At 39.1% G+C, this 16153-nt stretch overlaps 1 protein-coding gene across 1 annotated transcript in view; it reads left to right on the forward strand.

Annotated features, from left to right (window-relative positions):
* Nucleotides 1-4089: 4089 nt before the first annotated feature.
* MRPS9 (mitochondrial ribosomal protein S9) overlaps nucleotides 4090-16153 on the forward strand; it is a 61483-nt gene continuing 49419 nt past the window's right edge. The window contains exons 1-2 of the mRNA XM_002811722.4: nucleotides 4090-5497; nucleotides 15874-16053. Coding sequence (XP_002811768.1) covers nucleotides 5363-5497; nucleotides 15874-16053 — 315 coding nt within the window. The 5' untranslated portion in view covers nucleotides 4090-5362. The remainder of the gene's footprint in view (nucleotides 5498-15873; nucleotides 16054-16153) is intronic.

Raw genomic sequence — 16153 nt, forward strand, 5'->3', positions numbered from 1 at the left:
GAAGGTGAAAAACAACTCTTCTTGTCAGAAGTATATAAAACAAGTATGTAGCATTTCAAGAATAATGGTAAGTTGCACACCTATGCATCCACCAGTCATCTAAAGATAAAAAACATTGGCACCTCCTGTACCCTTCTGGAGGCATTCTTCTCCCTTCTCCCAGAGGTATTTACTACCCTGAATTTTGTGTTTATCATTGTCTTGCTTTTCTTTACAGTTTTACTATGTAGGGATAAACCCTTAAACAATATCTTGCTTAGTTTTGCCTATTTTTTGAAAATGGAATCCTATTGTGGCTATGCAAATGTGACTTCCTATCTTTTGCTCTACCTCAACCATATTCATATGTATAGTTAAGGTTCATTCATTGCCATTGCTGTATGGTGCTCTTTTATCCATCCATCCTCCTATCAACAGACAAGTTATTTTTGTTGTTACCAAAAAAAAATGTTGCTATGAACATCCTAATACATGTCTCCTGATGCACTGTGCAAGACCTTCTGCAGGGTATATATCTAGGAATGTAATTGATGAGTTGCTGGGTGTGCTCATCTTGAGTAGGCTACTAATTACCTGGTTGATTTCATGAGAGCTGTACCAATTTACACTAGTATCAGCAGCATCTAATAGTTCCTGCTACCCAACATCTCAACAACACTTGGTGTTAGTACAACATTTTGATTTTCCTGATGTTCATTTAACAAGCTGACTTTAGAACAAAACCCTCACATTAGACATGACCCCACTATATTGGATTTTTAGGACCTAGGATTCCCGATGCCTACAATAGGTGCTCAATAAGTGAGAACAAAACGAAAAGAATCTAAGCTTTAGCCATTTGGTAAAGTACATTTTTTTTCTTTTCTTTTTTTTGTTTTGAGACAGAGTCTTGCTCTGTCGCCCAGGCTGGAGTGCAGTGGCGCAATCTCGGCTCTCTGCAACCTCCGCCTCCTGCGCTCAAGTGATTCTCCTGCCTCAGTCTCCTGAGAAGCTGGGATTACAAACACGTGCCACCACTCCTAGCTAATTTTTGTATTTGTAGTAGAGACGGGGTTTCACCATGTTGCCCAGGCTGGTCTTGAACTCCTGACCTCAGGTGATCCACCCGCCTCAGCCTCCCAAAGTGCTGGGATTATAGGCATGAGCAATCGCACCCGGCCCCCTTTTTTCATATTTTAAAGATTAATCAGCACACTTCAATCTTTCCTATGTCTCCAAATTATGAACCTAATGTGAACACATAGCAGTGCATTTGTTCCCAAATTCAAAGGTTACACAGGAAATTTAATGCAGGAGTACAAGTATTGCCCCCAGAGGTGGAAAATATACTACATTTGCTTTATTGTACGATAATGCATTCTGAGAAATGTGTCATTAGGTGATTTTGTCACTGCGCAAACATCATTGAGTATAGTCACACAAATCTCAGTGGTGTAGCCTTCTACACATCTTGGTTGTATGGTACAGCCTATTGTTCCCAGGCTGCAAGTCTGCACAGCATGTTACTGGAATACTGTAGGCAGCTGTAACTCAATGGTAAGTAAATGTGTATCTAAACATAGAAAAGGTACAGTAAAAATACTGTATAAAAGGTAAAAATGGTACATTTGCATAGGACACTTACCATGGACAGAGCTTGCAGGGCTGTAAGTTGCTCTGGGTGAGTCAGTGAGTGAGTGGTAAGTGAATGTGAAGGCCTAGAACATTACTGTTTACTACTGTAGACTTTACAAACACAATACACTTAGGCTACAATAAATTTGTTAAAAAATTACCTTTCTTCAATAAGAAATTCACCTTAGCTTATTTTAACTTTATAAACTTTTTAATATTTTTAAAGTTTTTGACTCTTTTGTAATAATACTTAGCTTAAAACATAAGCACACTGTACCAGTGTACAAAAGCATTTTCTTTCTTTATATTCTTTTTCTTATTCCTTATTCTATAAGCTTTTTTTCATTCTTTAATTTTTTTTAGCTTGTTAAACTTGTCTGTTAAAAACAAAGACACAAACACACACATTATCCTATACAGGGTCAGGATCACCAATGTCACTGTCTTCTACCTCCACAGTGTGTCCCACTGGAAGGTCTTCAGGAGAAATAAGACATATGGAGCTCCTATGACAATAATGCCTTCTGGAATATCCCCTGAAGGATCTACCTGAGTTTGTTCTACAGTTAACTTTTTCTTTTTATAAGTAGAAGCAGTAGACTCCAAATTAACAATAAAAACTATAAGGTATAGCCTGGTAAATAAATAAACCAGTAAGATAGTTCATTATCATGTATTATGTATTATACATAATTGTATGTCCTTTAATAGGACTGGCAGTGCATAGATTTGTTTACACTATCATCACCACAAATGGGTAAGCAATGCGTTGTACTATTGTAGCAGGAGGAGCCGCAGACAAGAACCCCTCAGACACCGAGCTGTAGAAGGAAAGGGCTTTATTCAGCTGGGCGCATTGGCAGACTCACGTCTCCAAAAACCGAGCTCCCCAAGTGAGCAATTCCTGTCCCTTTTAAGGGCTTACAACTCTAAGGGGATCCACATCAGACGGTCATGATCAATTGAGCAAGCAGGGGTTATGTGAGTGGGGGCTGCATGCACTGGTAATCAGAATGGAACATAACAGGACAGGGATTTTCATGATGCTTTTCCATACAATGTTTGAAATCTATAGATAACACAAGCAGTTAGGTCAGGGGTTGATTTTTAACTACCAGGCCCAGGACGCAGTGCTGGGCTATCTCCCTGTGGATTCCATTTCTGCCTTTTAGTTTGTACTTCTTCTTTCTTTGGAGGGAGAAATTGGGCATAAGACAATATAAGGGGTGGTATCCTCCCTTACTATGACGTCTTGATGGCTATTATGTCATCAGGAGATAGGAACTTTTTAGCTCTATTATAATTTTATGGGACCACTGTCTTATGTGAAGGTCATTGTTGACTGAAACTGCATAATGCAGTGCATGACTGCATGCTAGTAAAGGACTATGACATGAATTTCAAAAAAAGGAAAAATCTCCACCACTCCTAACCTTAATTTTAGTACTTAGTTCTTATATGGTCCAACATCAATAATTTTTTAATAGTATAAATCCTGCTTCCACATACTTACTGTTTTCTACTTGGTTAAATTTCCATAATTAAGATTTAAAAAAAATTTTAAATAATCTCACAATGTGTAGGAACTGCTGTTTAAAGACATCTATTTTAATGAGCTATAAAGTCTTGGTTCTCTGCTGGGAGCGGTGGCTCACGTCTGTAATCCCAGCACTTTGGGAGACCAAGGCGAGTGGATCACCTGAGGTCAGGAGTTCGAGACCAGCCTGGCCAACACGGTGAAACCTTGTCTCTACTAAAAATCCAAAAATTAGCTGGGCGTGGTCGTGGGCACCTATAATCCCAGCTACTCAGGAGGCTGAGGCAGGAGAATCGCTTGAACCCGGGAAGCAGAAGGTGTACTGAGCCGAGATCACACCACTGCACTGCAGCCTGGGCGACAAGAGGGAAATTCCATCTCAAAATAAATCAAATAAATAAATAAATAAATAAATAAATAAATAAAGTCTTGATTCCCAAATGCTAGTTTATCCATCTGTTGACAAAAAGAGTCGAACTCTGTAAAATATTTTGAAGAGATTTATTCTGAGACAAATATAAGTGATCATGGCCAGTGACACAGTCCTCAGCAGGTCCTGAGAACTTGTGCCCAAGGTGGTCGGGCCCAACTTGGTTTTATACATTTTAGGGAGGCATGAGAAATCAATCAAACACATTTAAGAATACATTAGTTTGGTACAGAAAGACCTGGGACTGATAGAAAGGGAATGTTCAGTTTAAGATAAAGATTGTGGAGACCAAAGTTCTCTGTAAGTCTTACAGTGGCTGCCCTTAGAGACAATGGATGACAAATGTTTCCTATTCAGATCTTAGTTAATCTCTTTAGGATTGGGAGGGTCTGGAAGAAAAAGATCTAGCTATGTTAATAGAGATTCTTTACAAATGCATATCCCACCCCTCCAAGGACAGCTTTGCAGGGCCATTTCAAGATATGGCAAAGAAACATGTTTTGGGGTAAAATATTTTTATTTTCTTCCTTGTCTCATAATGTTATGCCAGAGTCAGGTTGGAAAGTAAGTCACCATACATAGGGTTAAGTAAAACCCATCTAATAAGAATTTATGATTTGTAGGGCATTACTCCCCAAATCCTGTAGACAGGAATTTTGGGCAAGATAAAAAAATCAGAGTTTAGTCCTCCGACCTCTGCCAATTTCTCATAATATTTTTTGCTAGTCTAAAAGCTAATAACAAAAAGAACAAGACGAGCATTTTACACAAGTAAATGCATTCCATTTAAAAGATTTTTCTTTATTGTGTAATTCTGCCATTCTACCTTTTTAACGTTAAAAAGTTCTGTTTCGTGAAATGATGGTGATAGTAGATAGCATTTATTTGCTTGACAACTTTGTATGATCTCAGATTTTCTGTGTGTTTTACTTTTACTGACTCTTCAAAATCTAAGTGTGTGTAAACCCTTTTAAAGTGCGTACACCATTTAATATGTGTTTCGTAGAAAGCAACCTGGGAGTTAACTGCCAGGAGCACGCAAGTTTCAGAAAGCAAGACATACTCATCTCTATTCAACAATTAATCAGTTCTGATTCGGTTTCAAGTAAGGCTTAGTACCAACGCTTAGGGAGGAGCGTGCAAAAACGAGAAAGGTAGTGTTTGACCTCACCGGTTTAAGGTTTATCCTGTACATTATACAGTTAAGAAACAACGCAGGAGAGTGCCAGGGAACCGAGAGGGGTTTGACAGTTGCTGCAGGAGAGTCTTGACTTGGAACCAGAAGAACGTGGAAAGTTAGAGGAGTGGAAAACCCCTACTAGGATAAGGCAGACAGGAATCAAGGCTTGGAGTCCATCTGGGGCCCTGGCCGCCCTGCCAAGGTGGAGGAAGAGCCGGCTCGAGGTGCAGCAAGGGGGCTGGGAAGGAAGGGCTGGCTAAAGCGCCACGTGGAAGTGAGTGCCAAAGAGACTAGGAGAGCGTGGAAGTGAGTCCCAAAGAGACTGAATTCAGGATGTGAAGAGAAAGAGTCCCAGATAAACGACCCACCAGCGCTCCTTCTTGAGGTCGACACCGAGCAGGGGTGGAGTCGGATACGCCCCACGGACACCATGCATCCAATCAGCGACGAGCTTTTGCGGCTCGCGGGACACGCCCCCTGATCCAAAGGCCCGAGAAGCTCTTGCACAGGACAGCCTCTGGCACCCCGCGCCCATTAGCGCCTGCGCCGTCTCTAGGCCCCGCCCTCTCACCCCTCCGGTCCTGGAGCTCCCACAGCTAACATGGCGGCGCCCTGTGTGTCCTACGGCGGAGCAGCTTCCTACCGGCTTTTTCTCTGGGGTAGGGGTAGCCTCGCCCGGAAGCAAGGCCTCTGGAAAACCGCGGCCCCTGAGTTGCAAACAAATGTCAGATCCCAGGTAAGGCCTGGGAAGACTGGAAGCGGCTTATCTCTGCCGCGCGAGGATGTGGAGCCAGCGGGGACACCTTCCCCCAGCGTCTCGCGTGCCTTCAGGCAGGGACCCTAGGGTCTTAGGTATTTAGTGGAGGTCTGAGGTTGGGGGTGAGGAGGTGGGTATTAGCGTGCAGTAGCCGCTCTGGAGGTTGTTACTTGTTTTTTTGCGGGGTGCAGCGAGGGGAACTTACCTGCAGGTAGAAGTGGAGTGACCTCTTCCTTCATTTGGCTGCTGAGCTAAGGGTCGGTGCCTAGGTCTGTGTTGGGTCCAGTCCTACCCTGCCCTGCTGTCTAGCGGGGAGGAGGGCCGCGCCAGAAAAGAATGATGGGAATTGGATTCCTGCGGGTGCCTGGAAGACAGTGGAGAAAGTCACGTTGTGTAGAGGACAGTGACTTTTTAAAAGTGCCTTCAATCTGCGCAATTTCTGGTTTCTTAATTTTCCCGAATCTCCGTCTATGAAAAGATGCAGGCCAGAACTTGTACATTTCGTTTAATCCAGAGAGAAGTGGGGAGTCAACAGCTGGATGGCTGATGATGCCAGTTTACTGACATGCGATCTCAGAGCAGGAAAAAGATTTGAGAGGGAAGAAACGAGTTTAGTTTGCGATTATGTTTTAGACATCTGGGATTTCCAGTAGGTCTACAGATAGGCAGGTCTACAGTTCAGGAGGAAAACTGATTTCGAAATGCCATGTTACCTTGTAAATGGTAACTGAGGTCTTGTAAACAAATTAAATTACCTAGGGAGAGTGTACTGAGGAGTAGGCAGAGGGACAGGGCCCTGAAGGACAAATAAGAAATAAGAGGCCCCAAGAGATTGAGAATGAGGGACCAAAGAAGCAGGAGAGAAACCAGCCAGTGTGGTGTCATGGAAAACAGGTGAATGTTTCAAGGAGGGAGAGTGATAACCAGTACCAATTATTGCAGGGAAGTCAAATACCATACTTTAAAAACTATATTGAAAAAAAAAACTATTTTTTAATATGTTCTTTCTTGTATATTTTAACCTAGATCAACCAGTCCATTGTATCTATTCATGTAGACTTTTTTTTTTTTCTTACTGGAAAATGTGCTAGAAATTTTTATTTTTTCATGCATCTCTTTGAGTATATCTTTGCTACATACACATGATTATGAGAGGGACTATATCATACAGAGTATTTTTATTGTTGACATTTAATGTGTGTATTGGGGGATGGCTAACTTTCTGTCCCTCCTGGTATCTATTCTTCTGTGTTTTTTCCATGTTCTTATAATCATGCATAAACATACATGCACAGGTGTACTTTACAAAAAATGGTACCATATTTGATTGCGTTTTACTTTTTGCTTTTCTCTTGTACATATGCAGTATATTGTAAAGTAGAAATCCTTCAGGGTCCCCTATTATGTTTTTAAAAGCATTTTTAACTGCTGCATACTATTCCATGATAAGAATATATCAAAGTTAATGTAACAATTGATGGACATTTGCTTTGTTTCTACTTTCTTTGCACTAATAAAGTTTCAGTAAACATCTGGTCTAGTTCTTAAGTACTGATTTAGTAAAATGGATGAAGAATGATTTCTCCTTGTTACTTTAATTTTCATCTCCTTGACCGCTCTTGAAACAACCTCTTTCCCCCATATGGCAAATGTTTACTGAGCACTTTACCTGAGCCAGGCACTGTGAAGTAAACAATTTAAAGTCAAACAATTACAAGACAGTATCCACCCTTAGCACTCTTAAGGGATGGTCCTGAAATGGCTGAATCCCCAGATTCGTGAATACTACTACAGCATATATTTTACCACATGAAGTACAGCTCAGATATAACTGAAACACTTAGCTGACCCCCCTTTAGATTCTTATGATTGCATACATATACCTAAAGACATTGATAAAGCTTTTTTTTTATCCTGGTGCAGAGCTTATCTGTCTTAAACATTAACGTTTTTTCACTTCTGCCTCCAACATTAATAGATAGATTTCTCTTGGTAGCCCATGTTTTATAAAATAATAAAAATTTTAATCACTTAATGAGTGACAAAACACTATACCTGGTCTTTTGTTTGTTCAAATTTTAATTTCCTTAATTACAAAATCTCTTCAGAGGTTACAGAAAACTTGAAGGGTGTGGGAGAATAGAATAATAATAAAGTGCATTTCATGCAGAGTATTTTTGCATTTTGTTTATATATGTAAATGTATACTAGGTATACTATGTATATGTAAATGTATACATAGTAGATATTACAATGGGTCACAATTTAAAAAGTTTGAGAAACACTGTTACAGTAAGGAAAAAGAAGCGAGTTTTGTTAAGCTATTCCTGGGTTCTCAGTTGAGACCTTCACTAGCAGACTACCTCTTGCATACCAATCTTGTGGTATGCATGTTTTGTATTAATGCCTCAATACAATTGCAGATGTCTGAGTGTCCCAAATTTGGGGCAGAAGAGGCAGTCTTACTTATGAATGGCCAAACTTTTCAGATTGTATATCCATGAATATCAGGGATCTGTGGTGTACTGTGATATTTACAGAGGTAAATACGGAAGAGCACCGAAGTGATATGCCTGAGTCAGACTAGAATTGTTGACCAGGTAGAGGATTGTCATCGGCAGCTTCCCAGAGGAGGCAAAGGAAAATAGCGTCTTTAGCAGCAAATAGGAGTTATATGAAAACAGAAAGCTATTCTATTCAAGGAAGATACAATAGGTGCATAAGGATATAGAGATGTATTGAGTAATAGTGGGCTTTGTCAGGGAAGATATAATAGGTGCATAAGGGAATAGAGATGTACTGAGTAATAGTGGGCTTTGTCAGCAACAATTGGTTATAGCAACAATTGGTGAGAGAGTGGTGGGTGCAGAGACAGGTCTGGAAAGTTTGGCAGGAATCAGTATGATCTGTTTTGCTATGCCAAGGTAGCTGAATTTTTTACCTGTCACAAATGAAAATAGTGTTAGCATTATTATGAGCAGTTGACAGTTTCCTTCCATGCTGTACTACAAAGGTTACCCATGAATTCATAAATCCTCTATCAATATAGCTAATATAGGAATGCTAATTTGGCTTTCTATAATATTTGTGATTTTTATAATAAGGAAAAACAAAAGACCAATTGCTATTTTGAAAAATGTTTCTACAAAACACTAATAGGGTGTCTTCTTAATTATTCTCTACTACTGAACACTTTCCTAGTGCTTAAATATTCAGTTTTTGCCAAGCCAAGATGCCTTTGTTGATTTAGACCGTCTGCCAGAGAAGTGATGAATGACATTAAATGGCTTGGCCCTTTATACTTTGGTTTCCACTGTAAACACATTCCTGTCTCTGTCTAAAGTATCTGGTTTTTTTTGTTGTTGTTTTTTTTTATCTCCCGTGCTTCTGGAGGTTATAATATCCTGTATTTATCACAGCATTCTATTGATCTGCTTTAGTAGGATCTTAATACTTTTTTTTGACAAATGGCTAAAAAACACTTTGAAAAACAAATTGTATCATTGACTTGAATTTGTATCAGATGCTCTGTACAGCTCTGTAAATTAGTTATGCCCCTACCCCTGATAATTTTTGAATATATTTATTTTTAATCCCAGTTTATTAGCAACAGAAAAGAAAAGCCCTTTGGTAGGGTAAACTATTCCCTTTGAGATCTAATCCTGTCCTTGTAAGGACAGAATTGAGTGTGTTCCTCATTGCTGTAATTATGAAAAATACCTCTACATTAAAATTTACACTTTATTTGGCAATTTATACGTTTCTTATATAATAAGAGCTTGATAATAAATGCTACTATCATTCCCACCTTTCTTTTCCTTGTAAAACAAGATAAGTAAACTTTCTTGTACTGTGCTTCATTGTTGTAATTAGGATGATGAATGTATCAATTATTTATTGCTACATAACAAATTATCCTAAAACCTAGCAGGTTAGACAACAGACATTTGTTATCGACAGTTTCTGTGGGTCAGGGTTCTCCAGGCACACTTTGCTGGGTCCTCTTGCTCAGGGTCTCTGGTAAGGCAAGAGTCCAGGTATTGGCTGGGGCTGCAGTCATCTCAAGGCTCCACTGTGGGTGGGGAGAGTCTGCTTCTAGGCTCACTCAGTGTTATAGTTAGCAGGATTTAGATTCTTGCAGGCTGTCGGGCTGAAGGCCCCAGGTCCTTGCTGGCTGATGGCCAGAGCCCTTCCTCAGCTCCTGCCACATGGGCCTCTAGGGCAACTCAGCACATCTGGCTTCCCTCAGGCTGATGAAGAAAAGGTAAGCAAGAGAGAAGAACAGCAGGCGGCAGATTCACTGGGAGCCATCTTGGAAGCTGCCTACAACAGTGGAAAACCCACATGTACTTATTTTCTTGTTATCTAAGTGTCTCTCTCGTGTATTTAGGTCTTTCCCCTGTGGTTCTTATGTGTGGGCATATATGGGTACCTATGTGTGTGCACGTGTGGGTACATCTGAACACCTGCTATATCATTCTTTTTGTCAGATAGGATTATTAGCTTAAAGAAAACTGAATCTTTACTATGTTTTGTTTTCTTATCTCATTATGGCAACATTCTCACTTTAACATCACTCATTTCTTCTTTACAATTATTTCTGTTAACATTTAATACAGAGCCTGGTCTATAATAATTGCTCAAATTTGTTAAATGAACTTGTAGTTTATTTTTAGAATTTTATTCTGCAAAACGAAGCATATAAAAATAGAATAATATAATGAACTCCACAGATCCGTCAACCAGCTTCAACAGTTATTAATAATTTCCCAGTCTTGTTTTTATTTCTCCTCTCCCACCCCCCAGAGTCATTTAATGTAAACCCCAGACATTCTGTTATTTTACTTATAGGTACTTGAATATGCATCTCTAACATAAAGGTTTTTTTAAAAAAATAGGTTCCTTGCCACCGCCATATCTAACAGAATGAACAGTAATTTCTTATCTTCTATTACCTATTTCATGTTCAAATTTCCCTGAATGTCCCAACAGTAGCTTTTTATAGTTGGTTTATTTTAATTGGGAGTTAAACAGGGTTTATGTGTTTTATTTGATTGGTAAGTGCATTAAGTGTCTTAATTTATAACAGGTTGTAGAATTAATGTAAATGATAAATTTTGTTTAAGTAAGTGTATTTCTTATTTGTTTAACATAGTATCCGTTTCCCCTTCATAGTAGTATCCCAGTTTCCCCAGGAGGAATTAGTTTTTTCGCTGGTTATAGTTGAGAAGACCTAGCTATAGTCCCAAATAATCTGGGGCACCTGACTCAAAGTAATCCTATCAGATGTTCCTGCTCCTGAGATCCTGAGCATAGAGGCAGGACAGTTGGAATACCATTTTGTCTTAATGGACACATTCTGAATGAACCTGCATGGATAACTTTTAGCTGATAGAGATCCCTTGTACCCTGCCTGCTTTCCTTTCTTTTTTCTTTCCTTTTTTTTTTTTTTTAATTTTTATTTTTATTTTTTATTTTTTGAGACAGAGTCTCGCTCTGTCACCCAGGCTGGAGTGTGCAGTGGTGCAATCTCGGCTCACTGCAACCTCCACCTCCCGGGTTCAAGCAATTCTCCTGCCTCAGCCTCCCAAGTAGCTGGGAGTTACAGGCACCTGCCACCACACCCAGCTGATTTTTGTATTTTTAGTAGCGACAAGATTTCACTTTGTTGACCAGGCTGATCTCAAACTCCTGAGCTTGTGATCTGCCTGCCTTGGCCTCCCTAAGTGCTGGGATTACAGGCATGAGTCACCACGCCCGGCCGCAATTTTTTTTATTTTTTATTTTTCTAAGACGGAGTCTTGCTCTGTTGCCCAGTCTGGAGTGCAGCGGTGGGATTTCGGCTCACTGCAGCCTCCGCCTTCCGGGTTCAAGTGAGTCTCCTGCCTCAGCCTCCCAAGTGGCTGGGATTATAGGTGCCTGCCACCATGCCCAGCTAATTTTTGTATTTTTAGTAGAGACGGGGTTTCACCATGTTGGCCAGGCTAGTGTCGAACTCCTGACAGTTGATCCACCCATTTCGGCCTCCCAAAGTGCTGGGATTACAGGCATGAGCCACTGCGCCTGGCTGCAAATTGTTCTTAACAGTGGCAAAGCAAATTCCCTTCAAGAATTCTTGGTGTTATTAGCTAAAGATCTGTTTTTTTCACACTCTTAGCCTCACCTTATTTAATGGATTGTACCAATGAATAATGGACTCCTTTGAATGTAAATATTTTTGTGTGAATTCATTGCTGGGATAATTCTGGACATTTAATAAACATATTCAATATCCTGCTACTGATGCTGTGATTAACTTTGTAAATTTAATGTTATGAATTTCCAGAATGTCATACTCTTAAGCAATGTGTAGAAATGTCTTTGAAAAAGATCCTAAGGACTTTTTATGAAAAATAGCAAATTAGGGCCATTTTCTTAAAGCCCTTTCTAAATGGACAACAATGAAAATGTTTATAAATATGTTTAAACCTGAATTATGTTAAAAGTAGGAAAGCCGCCACCTTATGTCACAAACTCTGGAGACTATAGGCAGACACAATTTTAAATCAAGTGAAAAACCAAGTCTTCAATAATCAACTCTTTCTCTTGAGAAGATGCTAAAATGTTGTAGGAGCAAAAGGAACAGTGTGGAAGAGACAGCTGAAGAAAATACAAAGGGATATTTACCTAACAAAATGGAAGAATTATTTTACCACAGCTACTTAACACTGTCAAGGACATTTAAAAATCAGTTGAGTGAGGAGGAGCTCTATGAGATGGGATAAGACAAGAAGATATGATTAAAGGAAACTGTTGAGGCAAGAATTTTGAGGATACACCAATGATATAAAAAGCTAAAAATTCATAGTGGCTGCAGTAAGCAGAATTGACACTGCAGAAAGAGGGAAAAAACCATGGAGTAAAGATTTCAAAATCATACAGAATGCAGAAACAAGGGATAAGAAATAAGACTAAGAGAAGCTGATCTAAACTATGGAGAACAGAAGAACAGATAATTGCTGTGGCTGAAAAAGAGAACTGAATAAGTAAGAATTCATTGGATATTTATTTTTGAAGTTGATAGGAGTACATTTAAACATTTTATTCAGAGACACATGTATTGTCACTGGTAAAATGAGAGCAAGCTGTATACGGTCCAAATTGCCAGCTCAAAAGCCAAAAAAAAAGAAAACCCAATTCTTTTTTTTTTTTTTTTTTTCTTCATATAGCAAAAGAAAGAAAATAGGAAGGAAGCATTAAAAAATGTAAAGATTAAATAAGATGAATGACAAGACAGAATAGCTGTTAAACCCCATGTAACTTGGGTATTCTTATCTACTAAAATCTCAGATTGGGTTAAAAAAACAAAACCTAAAATAGTCTAAAACTTAAATGAAAAAGATGGGCAGTGATATTCCAGGGAAATGTAAATAGGAGATTGAAAGGGTTGCAATATTATGACCCAACAGAATTGAAGAAAAAAAATATTACATGGGAGTAGAAAACTTTGTAATGCTAAACGGTACAATCTACCCTAAGATATAACTCTCTGGAACTAAATAGCACATTGAATATACCAATGAAACATACAAAAGAAACCAACCATAGGGAAATAAAATTGACAAAGAAAAGATTACAGACATTGTATGGATATAGATTCCTGTCTGGAATTATTCTCCTGGCTCACTAGTAATGAGAATTATCTCTAAGTATGAATGAATACTTAAAATTTTTTGCTCTAATTTCTTTGGGAGATGGAGTCTCCCTCTGTTGCCCAGGGTGGAATGCAGTGGTGCGATCTTGGCTCAGTGCAACCTCCGGCTAGCTGGTTCAAGCGATTCTCCTGCCTCAGCCTCCTGAATAACTGGTATTACAGGTGCACACCACCATGCCCTGCTAATTTTTGTAATTTTTAGTAGAGATGGGGTCTCACAATGTTGGCCAGGCTGGTCTCAAACTCCTGACCTCAAGTGATCCACCCGCCTTGGCCTCCCAAAGTGATAGAATTACAGGTGTGAGCCACCGCACCCAGACATCTCTAATTTCTTTCTGACAGTTTTTCTGTCTATACTTTACAACCACTGCATCACAGTTCTTTGAATGTGAGGTATTCAGTCTGTTAAACCTACCGCCTTTTGCTCTCAGCAGACCATCTTCTATTTCATAGAGAAAATAGTGGGTGTAAGACATAAGTAATCTTGCCTTTCTGCCTACCTTCCCTCACCTACAATTTGTTTCATTACTAGTTGAAGACATGTTTTTTGTCCTAATGCTAATGCTTGCCATTTTTTCTCCTTCTCTTTAAGTGTCAACCTCATGTCTCAGGTGGATTATTAATAGACCTGTATCTGAAGCTCAGGTCTGTCCATGCTCACACCCACAAAGCCACCTGCCTCCTGGACATCTGTCTTCCTGGGATGTCCATCAACATCTCACACACATTTTCAAATTTGAACGCATCACTTTCCTCCCCGATCTTGCTCCTCCTCTGGAATCCCTTCAGTGAAAGGAGCCATACGCTCCAGGAGGCACATTTCCTGAGGGCTGTGGTTGGTGATTGGCAGGGAGTGTAGTTGTAGTGACCTGAAAGAAAGTCTTTGTGGGTTCACCTGTATTAGAGTTGTTTTAGCTGTGAACAAAAACATTTTGTCATGTTATTTATAGAAACCAGCAGTGTAATCATCCTTTTGGCAATGGAACATTTGGGAGAATTATCTACTATATGATTGCTACTTTTTGGTCCCCAAATCACACCTTTGCTATGATTCTTGGGGTAGAAAGATAATTTCTCTTCACTTTGAATATGTGAAGCAACATTCTCCATTGCCCAAAGAAGACGTAGACTCATAAAGAACAAATTTTAAAATCCCCTGGAAAACAGTAAAAATGTTAAGATGGGAGCCACTATGGTAGGGAGTTGGTGCTGGTGGCGCTGGGCTGTGGCAAGGGGAGCAGGGGTGTACAGACAGGCTGTGTCTATAAAAGAGCGGACCATGCATTAGCCAGTTGTGGTCATGCTTTTACTCATTGACAGCAATACTATATCTTCATAAAGCATTGTAAGAAATGATAATGATTGGTTAGTAATATATTTTAGAAGGATGTGATCTCCTAAGTAAAAATAAACTCAAGTTTCAGAGAATTTTAAATTGCCCTTTTCTTACTCATTAAAAAGTAAGAAGAAACTCTATTTTTACTATCTTAATTCGGAAGAGTTTAAAAACATATTTTTTTTTCATTAATTGGGTATTGTTATGTTTCTCCTGTATTTTTTCTTATATTTTCTGGTGTAACTTTTGTGACAAATTACTGTAGAGGCATCTGAATTTCGGACTCTCGGAAGGGAAGGGGATGGAGGTAGGAGGGATGGTGCCAGTGAATGATGTCTGTCTGAGAGAGATTTATGTTTATGAAAAAGGAAGTGAGTGGATTCCCAAGATTGTGGTTTTAAGGCCTGAATATTGCTTTAAGAGTGTTTAGAATTGTTGGGGCCAGGATGAAGGTTGAGAACTACAGGTTTGAGATCTTAAGAAAAGCCAGGACCAGAAAGATCTGTTCTAGTTACTTCCAGCTACTGGATGCAGCTGAATGTCATTTGAAAACATTTTTCTCTTTCTTTAGTATCTTTGATTGAAGGCGAAATCTTAATGCCTTGGAGGGAAATTCCTAGTGCCACAGCATAGAAGGACCAGCAGCAGCAAGTGTGATAGAATTACTGATGCCTTTAAAAGATATGCAAGCCCTTATTTCTTCAGTTAGCATGTTGAACCAAATTAATAATAATAAATCTTCTCAATGTTTAGTCAAGCAATTTTTTCTTTTTATCACTTTATTATAAGGACCATGGAATAAAGTCTTAAGCTAAGCCAAAAGATGGTTAAAGATAGGACGTATTTTTACCCACAAATAAGGTGAATCCCCACAGTGTAAGGGGCTCTTCCTCAGGCCATGCCGTTTGCTGTCATGTTTTCTGCTTGCTGGTTTCTGGTGCATGTGTATTTGCCTCCTTAAGGGAGTAGCCTTTTACTCTTTATCCCATGTGCCAAATATCAAAACTCACTGACACTGACCATTCATTATCAAAAGTGGATGTTTAAAATAGATCAGGAGGTAGCATACCACTTACAGGTATTTTTGGTTTTAATGTGTTGAAATGCTAGTAGCTTAAACTACATTGTAAGCAAGGCTTTGAGTAGGGGACACATTCTAACAACTTTCTTAGCAGGCCCTTTAAACTTTCTTTTTGGACTCCTGTCACTTGAATACCATAATAAAAAAAGACAACTACTTGCATATACTATTTTATTTAAGGACAATGGCCTAGAAGATCACAGTTTAATTTATTTTCTTTTCTTTCCATCTATATTTTCTGTTAGATATTAAGGCTAAGACATACTGTACTTCTAATACCAAAGAAAAACGTTCCTACTTCAAAACGTCAAACTTACACAGAGGATTTTATTAAAAAGCAGATTGAAGAGTTCAACCTAGGAAAGAGACATTTAGCCAACATGATGGGAGAAGATCCAGAAACTTTCACTCAAGAAGATATTGATGTAAGTACAGTTACTCTGTTGAAAAAGTAATTGCTGTAGAGTTTTAGATATTACAAGCACTTTTCTTCATGAGCCCCTTAGCTCTGTGTTTTAATCAAGC

The sequence above is a fragment of the Pongo abelii genome, chromosome 12 (assembly GCF_028885655.2).
Source record: "Pongo abelii isolate AG06213 chromosome 12, NHGRI_mPonAbe1-v2.0_pri, whole genome shotgun sequence".
Classification (NCBI taxonomy): Eukaryota; Metazoa; Chordata; class Mammalia; order Primates; family Hominidae; genus Pongo; species Pongo abelii.